Source organism: Nanorana parkeri, unplaced genomic scaffold, assembly GCF_000935625.1.
Source record: "Nanorana parkeri isolate BGI_ZX_2015 unplaced genomic scaffold, ASM93562v1 scaffold34, whole genome shotgun sequence".
NCBI classification, from domain to species: Eukaryota; Metazoa; Chordata; class Amphibia; order Anura; family Dicroglossidae; genus Nanorana; species Nanorana parkeri.
The window spans coordinates 364,169-376,338 of record NW_017306302.1 but is presented as its reverse complement, the minus strand read 5'-3'; the positions used below and the strand labels follow the sequence as shown (position 1 = coordinate 376,338).

General features: G+C 43.2%; 1 protein-coding gene across 1 annotated transcript in view; it reads right to left on the bottom strand.

Annotated features, from left to right (window-relative positions):
* Positions 1-1,156: 1,156 nt before the first annotated feature.
* Positions 1,157-12,170, bottom strand: part of THBS4 (thrombospondin 4) — a 50,050-nt gene continuing 39,036 nt past the window's right edge. Inside the window, exons 18-22 of the mRNA XM_018569128.1 lie at positions 8,212-8,260; positions 5,895-6,091; positions 2,932-3,104; positions 2,355-2,494; positions 1,157-1,371 (exon numbers count right to left, since the gene is read on the bottom strand). Coding sequence (XP_018424630.1) covers positions 1,319-1,371; positions 2,355-2,494; positions 2,932-3,104; positions 5,895-6,091; positions 8,212-8,260 — 612 coding nt within the window. The 3' untranslated portion in view covers positions 1,157-1,318. The remainder of the gene's footprint in view (positions 1,372-2,354; positions 2,495-2,931; positions 3,105-5,894; positions 6,092-8,211; positions 8,261-12,170) is intronic.

Genomic DNA, 12,170 nt, shown 5'->3' with positions numbered 1-12,170 from the left:
GGTCATCTGGCAGTCTCCGGCCACCTAAATTAGGACGGAGACTGCCAGATGACCCTGCTTGGAGCTCCACCCACCGGAGCAGCAGTGACGCGACGCTCGGTGAGGTAAGTAAGAAGAAAAAAAAAACATAGCGCAAGCTTCGGCGCTAGGCTTGGGGGCATTTTGACAAGTACAAGTACTTGTCAAAATGCTAGCATCGGTATCGGGACATCCCTAATACTTGCTATAAATTTGGGGGACCATTTGAACAGAAAATTAAGGGAAACCATTTGGTTATCACAAGTACAGGAGAAGAGTGGATATATTCCAGTTGGGACATCTATTGTGGGGCACAGCTGCTAAAAGCGGGATTTCTTCTCAATTTGAGGAGGTTTCCAATCACTTCCTGATACAGTGGGGGTGATTTACTAACCTAAACACACGCACGCACTAGGTGCGTGTGATTTTCACACAGCAAAACGTATTTATCAACCAAAAAGTCTCTAAAAGCATATTTCCACTAATGCCATATATGGAAAAATCATGCACATGATGCATATATAATGCTGCTTCACAGTTTAGACAAAAATGGTTAGCTCATGCATTTACATTCCTGCATTCATCAACGCAAGCAACACAACATAGAGCTAATTTACACCTTGCAATTCATGCTTGGCTTTGCACAACACACCTGCTGGGTGTGTACACACTACAAAGGTGTTTAGATTCCACCCATAGATCATGCTGGGAGGGAACACACTACAGAGGTGTATACATGTTCGTGGTGTGTTTATAAGGTTAGTAAATCAACCCCAGTATGTCACATGGATAGGAGGAAGTGAAGGGAAGTTTCCCTGATGGAGACACAGACAACAATATAAACCAGGGACAGGTTCTAACCCTTCCCCGCTTGATCCAAAGATTAGATGTTCTACTTTTTTTAAAAGTCCATGTTCAGACCAAACGTGATATATAAAATAAGGCAATAGGTCTTGGAAGGCTGGAAGAGGAAGGGCAAACTCGACAAGAAAATTGGAGGTTTACATATAGTTTCAGTAGCCTATAACTCTGGCTGTATTGATCATTTTGACAAGATTAGTATATCAGATGATCTTCATAAAATAGTTTCACTTTAAATTATAAACACAAAAGTATAAAAATGCCAACGGTTTTTATGAAGTTTAAACGTTTCTTTATTGTATCTGTCATATTTCACATACATTCATGTACAGTAGGTATAAAAAAACTTTGTTACATCAGATTCTGTGACTTTATTAACAAATAAAACCGAGATTACATCAAAACAAAAAATAAACTCCTTCTCTGGTTCTAAGTTATTTTAAAATGTAAACTGCTGAGCTTGGAAAGCTTGAAAGTCCTCCGGGATGGTGTCTGGAAATGAAAAGAAACAGCTTATTTATGAGCCACAAAAATGTTTATCTTCTGCTATGAGCTCATGCACATGTATGCCCATAGAACACCGGTACCGCCGTCTCAACCAAATGGGGTAAGTTCCCAAATGTGATACTTATGCACTTCCGTATTGCTCCTGTGCGCATGCAAATGCCAGTACCGATGTTCACAGGCATACACTCGAGTATGTTTTCTGTCCATACGCTGCTATGGACAGAAAACCTTAGCAGCTGCTGTTCCTGGGCGCCACCAATAAAGACGTATTTTACACTGTATGAAAATATGGCTGTATTTGCTCTGAAATACACTGGTGTGTGAGTCCTTAAAAGGAAGAAAGTTACGAAATGTGTCAAGAAAATTTTTTATTGAAATCTGAACTCAAATCATCTCTGAATTGGTGCTGACAGGGTGGAGGGTGGCTACTTTTGTCTGTTGTAAAGTAGCCACCGCTCTCGTGATGGACTATAATCACAATGCGTTAGTAAACTAAAGGTGAGATTGCAGTCCATCACAGGAGCGAGCTTGGAGCGGTGGCTACTTTATAACACACACAGGGAACATGGGGAACAAAAGTAGCCACCCTCCAGAAGGAAGGACAGTGTCGGCACCAATTCAGCGATGATTTGAGGATCTACAGCCGAGTGATACACAAATAAGATACATTCCTGTTAATATTTAAGGTACTTGAATGTATTTTTAAGATTTAACTCCTCAGCTTAGTGTCACTTTAAGCTCCAGGAAGGCAGGAACAAAGGTGATTGGTCTTTGATGTGGTTAAATAACTATAGAAACTAAAAATATACATTCAGCAACTGAATGGGCAGTGATCATCTGAGGTCCTTTAAGGAGGGAGATTCCAAACCTATAGCGCCATGAAATAAAATATGACAACCTTTGGCTATAAGAGGCCTTGCTTTTTGGATCCGCTGCCTCACAGTTTTCTTAGAATATGGATCACTTACCATTACAGCGGTACTTCAAGTTGGACCAGATAATGTTTTCCTGTGAGAAGCAGAACACGCCAAGTCTTCCTCCACGCATAGTGGTGTCCACAATCACCCCTGAATCAGCAACCAGATCACTGCCTTCAAAGAACCTTGCCCTGGAAGTAGTGGAAAATATGTCAATGTGCAACAGCTGGAATCGTCAAAGCTATAGTCAGTTCTCCTCAGCAGGATGCAGCTGTCTATGTTGGAGGTGGGCACAGACACAGCATGGTGCCCACTGACTCCAAATCTGTAAACAGAACAAGTGTACACACGAAATACGCCTGGGCCAGTTAGAGAACACAATCTAATATTATGTATATATGTACTTCGACAACTGGGGCACTGCACTATAGTTCTGGAGCAGTGCAGCTAAAACCTTTCACAGAACCTGCCACAGAACTAGTACGTGGCACTTTGGAAATAGAACAGTTGCTTCCATCAGAGTTCCATCACACAGGCGTTTGCGCATGGGTGACACAGTTCTTTTAACAGCTATGTCATTAGAGTTTACAGGAAAGTTATAGTGTAGGTTAAAGTATTACAGGCTGACCTAATATATCCAATTTGAGGTCTGTGCTGTAGGAACCAACGATAGGAGACCTTGTCCTTCCATCCAACATTTCTAGGGTCTTTCCACAGCAGTCGTACTTGGTCATTGGTGTTTCCTGTGTGCCATAGTGAGTTACGTAGATGCTCTCCAGGTCCGGTCTTTGATTTGACAGCCTGAATTGGAAGACATAACACATCTCTCATTGGACATAATAAGAGCAGCAGACTGATAAATCCCTCTGCACCTGACAATATCCCTCTCTGCAACCTCTTAGTGGGTGTCTAATGTCCTTCTAGGCTCTCCTGGGCTTATAGAAATTGTGAAATACCAGGGCATTGAGTCATTAGAAACCATGCCATCATCTTTCAGTCATCTGTCTACAGAAAACTGTAATCTAGCTGGTTGTGTTACTGCTGTTAGTACTAGTTCGTTCTTGCACTGCCTTATCCACTATTCTCATGACAGATTTCATTAGATATGTGTTCATCTGCCTTATATACATAAGTTTACTGTACGCTGCGGCAGACGCTGTAAGAGCCTCTGCGGTCCTCGCACTTCACTGTTGGCCGATACTCATGTAAGGTTCCCGGTCGGGCCCCTTACATGGATATCGGCCGTACCCCCCCTGACGGCGGCCCTGCCTAGTACTATTTTTGGGAATTGCTTAAATATAAGACCTACCCTGAAAATAAGACCTAGTTGTGACCATTCCCAGGGCTAGTGGTGGCATAAGGGGGAACTTGAAAAGTCGCGGGAGAGAATCAGCGGTGCCAACAAAGCCAGCGCTAGAGGAAGCGAGGTGGCACCGGAGGGAGAAGAGCTGCATAAGCCGATGCCCCCTCTATAGCGCCGGCTCCTGTCACAGGCGGCCTGTGAGGAATCGATAGTGAAAGCGCGCTTCACTCATTCTGGCCAGCGATTGGTTACCAAATTGCTCTTAGAAAGGTACGGCACCCCTGATTGCTCTGATCACCAACTTTGTGTACATGAATACATGTAGACTGTTGTACATGAATAAGTGTGGATTGTTGTACATTAACCTCTTGCCGTCCGCATAATGGCCTGGATGGGAAGGGGGTTTAACACCGCGGATGTCAACTGGTTAAAAAAAAAATAAGACCTACCCTGAAAATAAGACATTGTGTGTTTTTTTGAGCCAAAGAAAAATATAAGACAGTGCCTTATTCTCGGGGAAACACGGTATATATTTAAAAAAAAAAAAATAAGACCTACCCCGAAAATAAAACCTAGTGTGTTTTTTTGAGCCCAAAAAAATATAAGACAGTGTCTTATTTTCGGGGAAAAACAGTATGAAGATGGAAGTCGGATGTTAGGGACATATCACGTATCGCATACTGCAGATGCAGCTCGGCTGTGAAACCCTGTAGCTGGGAAGATGTCATAATGGGCAAGAGCCCTGCTGCTCCTTGATAGAAGGTGATCTCACCGCTGTATTAGTCATAGAGACTTTCCAGGAGTGTGAGTCACGACTTTGGACTGACTTCACTCATCCTTCACAGCCGCTGGAGTCACTGCCAGAGAAATATACAGGAGCTAATTAAATAAAGATGATGGCTCTGACTGCAGGGGTCTTCTTTGCTGAATAATACGCACATATTCGTATTTCAAAAAGAAGAGCTTTATGTTTGTCTGCAACCAGTCACCATTGTGCCTTCATTTTTTAACCTGTACTGAAAAATGAGAGTTGAAACCCACTTTGTTGGAACATACAGTCTGAGATATATTTAGCTTGACCCACTAATGCAATATAATTTATGGTATTAATGTAAAAATACTTCAGGGTCTATTTATAAACAATTCGCAGAGCCTTTCCCACTGGAAGCCTCTGCTATCTATCAATCTGTGTGAATGGAGGCAAAAATGAATGTGTTTAGTATATTTTCTTTTCAGTTCCAATGTATTATTCAGAAAATGTCACTTTATGGCCACTAGATGAGCTGAGGAGCATAGGGAATAAATAAGTATTTATTTCCAATGTTTCTCAGCTCCATCTAGTGGTCATAATGCGGTATTTTCAGAAGCTATTCCAGAGCAATTGTTCACAGAGGATTGCAGGGTGAATGGCTCTGCAAATTGTGTATAAATAGGCGCCTTAGTGTATTAATACGGTTGGTAGGTTAAGTATTATTTATTGTTTGATAGTAACTTAGCTAAATTTTATGCTTACAAGAGAAAAAAAAGTCTAGTGTGGTGCATGACTTTAAGGATGTGTTGACACTGTTAGTGAACACGCATTGCGTTAACAAGTTCAAAACACACCAAAAAAGGTGCATACAGCATTTTCGGCAGCACAGCAATGTACCTGCGTTCAGAAGGTGCATTGGGTGCCATTCAGAATGAATGGCACCACTTAACATGTGCGTTATTGCAACATTACAGTGTCAATGGAACCTGAGTCTAAGTCCTAACAGGTGCCGCTCCACTGCTCAATTCAAGTTGTGGCCCCATTCATTCCTCCTTATGGCAGCCTCCAACCTTTAAGCAGAGTATGGCTTATGCTTTGGAAAGGATGGTGCGCACATGAATAGTAAGAAGAGAACCTGGCCTGTTTTCATTACAAAGGCTGTGCGGGGGTAAATAATTTATCAGGCGGGCTACACTAGTAGTTTAATAAAGGACTATTGTAGTAGAGGTATGGTGGTCCTTTAACCATAAAGACAGTGAAAGTGAGACTCTTCCATCTCCCATTCCACTGTCCAATGAGACTGCCTTAGTGGCCAGTAAGAACACGCTCATTGAACGAGGGATGGGCATTGGTGCAGCATAGCCTTAGAGTCAAAGTAAAGTAAGTAAGGTAAAACTTAATAAGAGAGGGGCACAGAAAAAAAACTGACCAGCCAAAAAAAACCTTAGGGGGCATCTTGGGCTGTCTACACGTAGAGAGTACCAATCCAAGTCTTTCTGAGTTGATGGTAGTAGAGTGAAAGCAGTACAAGGAGTACCTTGAGTTGAATTCCGGGTTCTGCCACAGCTCTGAATGGAGTGGCCTGCCAGTATGTCTGCTCAGTCTGTTTCCACATAACCACATAGAAACTTGAACTGTCTTGATAGCCAAAGATAAAACCAGCATAATCATCATCCGTCACAGTGTTCACATGGAATGTGCCTTCAAAGTCCACACCATTAAAGGCCGTATAACCTGGGGAGACACAAGTGAAGAGCTAAAGACCAGAACCTTTTATACTGATGGTAAACTGAAAACATAATGACAAATTTACACTTAAGAAGAGTTCCTACAATCACGTATATGTATAGAAAAGTGTCACTTCAGGAAAAAGGAGGGGAGGACCTTAGTGGACCCAAAGAGGAACCCCACCAACTGCCATATATACATTTATTTCCCTTAAAATGAACCTGACATGTAAGAAATATGGAAAGCTCGACTATTAGCTTGTTTTGTACCTCATAGATTCCAAGGCTCTTATCATTATCCTCTGGCTTCAGTGCTTTACTAACCCAAAACAAATATACAGTCAGTGAAGTCAGTGAAGCGCCATCAATTTACACAGTGCTTTATATGCTATTCTTTTCATATCAGTCCCCACCCTTAAGGAGCTTATAGTGTGAGGTCCCTATCTCATATGTGCACATGTACTTGGGAAATTTAGAGCCCAACTCCAGTCAAATTTAGTTAGAATCGTACCCATCAGTGCAATTTTCCTTTTTTTTTCTGTGTGGTCACCAAGTCACCAACACAGGACATGACCTTAACGTCACAGACAGTCACAATACATATTTTTACATAGAGCAGAGGCGGAGAGTTTCTGTCAGGTTTTTATTGCTTTTTGTGTGGCCATTGGGGAAGTCTTACTTCCCATTTGGTCACTAATAAAGGAAGTGAGGTGAAATCTTCCCAACAGGGACACATGTGACAATGAAAACCTGGCAGAGATTAAACCCTTCCACATTCCAACCCAAACCAATAAAATACATTTTAAGCTCTATGCACATCATGTGAAGGGAAAGCCATTTTTATATGAGCAGATATTTGCACAGGTATACGTCACCTAATTTTAAAAAGTACATCGGGCCTACTAAGAAGTAATGTCAGAGGACTCAGCTAACTTGTAGCTTTTTTAAAATGAAGTTGGCTATGGCTGCTCCCATATTTCCAGCATGACAGGTTCATTTTTAAACGACAAATACAGAACAATTGTGAAATATAAAAATACATATCATTAATATATAATTGTGAAATATAAGAATACATATATAAAGATCCCATGTACAGGTATTAATACCTTTACATACATTTGATCTCCTTGAAACTCTTCCCTGTCTGGAGGAAGTAAAAAAAGAAGCTGCAACCAATCAGATTCCAGTTGTTGATTTTCCCGTGCAGGATATAAAATAAAATACCAACACCAAAGGTACAGGCGTAACTAAAAACCTCAGGACCCGGGTAGGAGGAAGAGGGCCCGGTAACCGCCAAGGTGCCAACATTGCCTCGTAGGACTACAGCTCCCAGCAGGCCGATGCTCCACAGCTCTTTCCTACGTTAGTTCATGTTAAAAGGACTAGAAATTGAATGGGGCTTTTAAGGTGCCTATTGACATAGCCATATATATATTTACAAGAAGTGGTTTTTATAAAAAACATTTTATTTCATCAAAATATGTTAAAAAATAATCACTGATAAAACCATGCACCCCATAGAGATTACATCAAAGACATGATTGATATAATGAAAATCTTCAATTGGATTGTCGATGTATAAAATCTCCAAACACCACTTTAAAAGCAGGGAATTTGATAGAATAACCAATAATGGATAATTGTCCCATAGACTTCAGCATCAATTGCATCAATTCTTGTAAATTTACAGTATGTTTGGCTATGTCAATAGAGACCTTAAAAGCCCCATTTGATGCTCAGTGTTTAGAACACTGACAGTATGGAGGGGGACACAGATATCAGTAAGTGATAGAGAAGGGGAGGGGGAATGATGAGAATAATATAGTTGATGCCAGGGATGTTCAGATACCAGTGCTGATACAAGTGCTGATACTTGGCATTTTCACGAGAACTACCAGGGTTGCAGCGGTTTCAGCGGTTGCAGCTGGGACCTGGCTCTGGTGCTCCACCACTGTCCTGAAATCATTAGTCTGTATTGTTGTAGAAAAACTGTCATATGACAATATATCTTACAAACATGCACAAAAAAGTGTGAAAAAGATCAAAGATGCCGACACTCAAAAGTGAATGTAGACTCAGGCACAATAAGTGGTCTCTGATCGGGAGAGGATTACACTGACGTACCAACAGCCAGTCCAGGGTCACTGTTCATGGTCTGCACAATCTCCATACCCTGAAAAGTAATATAGAAGAACTTCAGCAAGGAAATATCTTGTGATTTAAAGTGACACTAAACTCAGGAGTTAAATGTTAAAAATACATTCAAGTCCCTTAACTATTAACAAAAATGTATCTTATTTCTGTATCACTCGGCTGTAGATCCTCAAATCATCTCTGAATTGGTGCTGACATTGTCCTTCCTTCTGGAGGGTGGCTACTTTTGCTCCCCTTGGCCCCTGTTTGTGTTGTAAAGTAGCCATCGCTTCAAGCTTACTCCCGTGATGAACTACAATCTCAGTACAAATGAGTGAACTAAACGTGAGATTGTAGTCCATCACGGGAGTGAGCTTGGAGCAGTGGGTACTGTGTAACACACACACGGGGACCATGGGGAACAAAAGTGTGTATACATTGCTGTGGCTGTGTGGCAAAAAATATACAGCATATGATGCTGCTTGTGAAAAGCAACCATTGAATGATTGGGACTACCTCGGAACCACGTACCCATGCAGTTGGGGTGGGTCCTATTCACTAAAATGGTTACATTTGACAAGCGGCACCACCTGCCAAACTCAATATGAAATATCTGCATTCAGGAGGTGGCTGCTCCATCACCTGACCCACAATGGATCTCTTTTCAGAGGGTGGTGGAGGCTGTCCACAGTCTTCAGATTTGCAATTTTCAACCTAAGAAATTCATACTGAGCATTTGGTGAATAAATTGCATAAGCAGAAGTTACCTTCAGTGAAAACCACATGTCTATTTTATGAGTAGACCCAGAGACACAGGAAGCTAAATTCATGTAAAAATCTCAGTTTTTCCTTTAAAATCCTAGGTTGCCCCCATCAGGGCCGGCCTTTGGGGTGTTCCAGCTGTGCGGCCGCACAGGGCACCATGACAACAAGGGTGCCAGGCAGCCGACACAGCTCGTCCTCGGGGTGGCACAGCCTGCAGCTTCTCTCGTCCTCACCGATCGACCATCCGGCATGACAGCGATCCCTCCTCCGCCTGCCCCTCCCCCCCCCTCCCGCTTCAGCGCTGTCTTTCTCCTCGGATCTCCGCTGCCTCTGCCCATACAGGCAGAGGGGATCCCAGGAGAAAAACACTCAGGGCCGGCCTTTGGGGTGTTCAAGCTGAGCGGCTGCACAGGGTGCCTTTGCAACAAGTGCGCCAGGTAGGGTTGCCACCTCTCCGGGATTCACCCAGACAGTACGGGTTTGAAATCTTGTGCCTGGTTTTCAAGTCAGCTGAAAACCGGACACAAGATGCAGGCAGACAGGGGCAACCATAGGGTGCTGCTCAGCCAGATTATGTTCGGGCCATTGGAGACTTTGATAGAAAACCGACTCTGACAGCTCCATTCATCAGAGAGCACAGAGCGGCCCCGCCCCATTTTCAAGCTGACCTCAGACGGAGCTGGGAGGACTGTGCAGGACACGCACAATCCTGTGAAAGATCACAGAACACGGAGTCCAGAAGAAGGTGCGCTGAAAGGGGGGAGAAGAATCACTAGCAGAGTGAAAAGTGACCGGAGCTCCAGGACCCCATGCGGGACACACAGGGGGGTGGGCACAGGAGCCAAACTGAGGACTCAGGGGCCAGACTGAGGGGAAACGGGCAGGGCTGCCATCAGTGGGGTAGGCCAATACTCATATAAGGGGTCTGGGCAGCCTAGTGGGCCCGGGCCCCTTACAACCCCATCCCCTCCCACCTCTCAAGCCTTTCTATTGGTTCTTGATTGTGATGGTCAAGGCTTGCATATAACTTCAGTTGCCTATGTTTCAGGATAATCTGACATGTGGTTTTCACTGGAGGTAACCGCTACCTTGACATTTTTTCATCATAAGCTCAATTTGAAGTGCCCAGGCTTGTGGCAGGTTTACTTTACATCTATATCACTTTTAATAAATCATTCTCCTATGTCTGTATACAGTATACTATAATTGTATAATAATGTAGGGTGATCACGTTTTGCTAGGAAAGTGTGGTTGTGGCCGTAGCTATAATTTCATTATGACTGACCCTTAAGGTTTCCAATATATGTATACCGCATAGCAGGGCTGCGTTATCAACATACTTGTGTTATGACAAGCAGTGCTCAGGTCATTCGCACAGGCACATGAGGCTGTATAATGTAAATTGTGGACGTATGTCTGTGTCTATGATGCACAGCTGCCCATAGTAATGAATGGCTATAGGCGGCTGTACGCGGGGTTTACACTGCTTCTTGCGTAAACCGGCACATGCACACGGCCTACAGCCATTAATGGGAGGCTATATGCGGTAGCTGGGTATCCCAGGCAAGGAAATATGCCGACAATTTATGTTCCATGGCCTCATGCGTCCATGCACATGGTGCTTTACCATCCTTCTGTAGGACATAAAGATACTGTACAGTAGGCATGCCATGTTGGATGGTGTAACCTCTATCTGCTCAATGTGAATGTTGGTATTATGCTGTGAAGGTGTATAAACAGAGGATTGACACCAGGCAGAACTTCAAGAAGTAGATGTATTCGGCTAGCTGGGAACAAACAGCAATTCAGGCATGTTTACATAATATGGATTTACAGGACCTTTTTATAGGGATTTGAACAATAGAACCATATGTGTTACCTTGAATGATCTCCAATAATTAGATAATAATCATATTTGTATTAGATTGTCTCGATAGGACTCCCTCACATCAAGGTTAGAGGACAGCTACCTTGGCATTGGACCTATTGTTCCTTAAAGTGACATTAAACCCTCAGATTTTTTTAACATAAAACAATACTGTAATGTGTGCCTTACTGTAATCCATGGTTGTTTCCCTTCTCTTTGCTGCTCTTCCTTTTAAATCTGTATCTGTTCTCATGCTGGGCAGAACTTCTGTTTTGCAGCAGACTGCCTTGTCTCTGAAATGGCTACATGGTGTCTGTGTGTACGTTTGAAACCTGAGCCAGCACTACAGGAAGAGGCACTCAGCTGAAAAGGGAAGTTCTCCCCAAGCATGAGAAGACATGAGGATTTAAAAGGAAGAGCAGCAAAGAGAAGGGCAACTACCATGGATTACAGTATGGCGCACATTACAGTATTGGTTTATGTTAAAAAATCTGAGGGTTTAATGTCACTTTAAGCCAAGGTCTGAAAACATGTTTATGACTTTCTGTAACCCTTGTTACCTCATCCTATAAGGCTAAATGTCCTACATTAACTCTAGTTACCTCCCTCTACAAAGCCTACCTACATGAACTCTATTATTATTATACAGGATTTATATAGCGCCAACAGTTTGCACAGCGCTTTACAATATAGGGCAGACATTACAATCACAATACAATTCAAGACAAGATGGTAAGGAGGGCCCTGCCCCTGAGGGCTTACAATCTAAAAGGGAGGGGGAAGTGATACATGAGGAGGGAGCTGTGTGGGGATGAATTGTTTGAGAACGTGATGGTTGAGCGGTTAGGTTGAGGTGGGATAGGCTTCCCTGAAGAGATGAGTCTTTAAGGATCGCCTAAAGGCAGTCAAGGTGGGCGACGGACAGGTTGGGGTAAAGAATTCCAGAGGATGGGAGAGACTCTAGAGAAGTCCTGGAGGCGAGCATGGGAGGAGATGACAAGGGAGCTGGAAAGCAGGAGGTCTTAGGATGAGCGGAGCCGACAGTTAGGAAGATACTTTGAGACCAGGTTTGAGATATAGCCGGATGCAGAGTTGTGGATGGCTTTGTAACTGATTGTTAATATTTTGAATTTTATCCTTTGGGCTATTGGAAGCCAGTGGAGGGATCGGCAGAGGGGGGTTGCAGACACTGAGCGGTTGGTTAGGGGGATGAGTCTAGCAGCTGCATTCATGATAGACTGAAGGGGGGGATCGCCTGTGTAGTGGAGGGCCAATGAGGAGGGAGTTGCAATAGTCAAGACGAGAGATAACAAGGGAG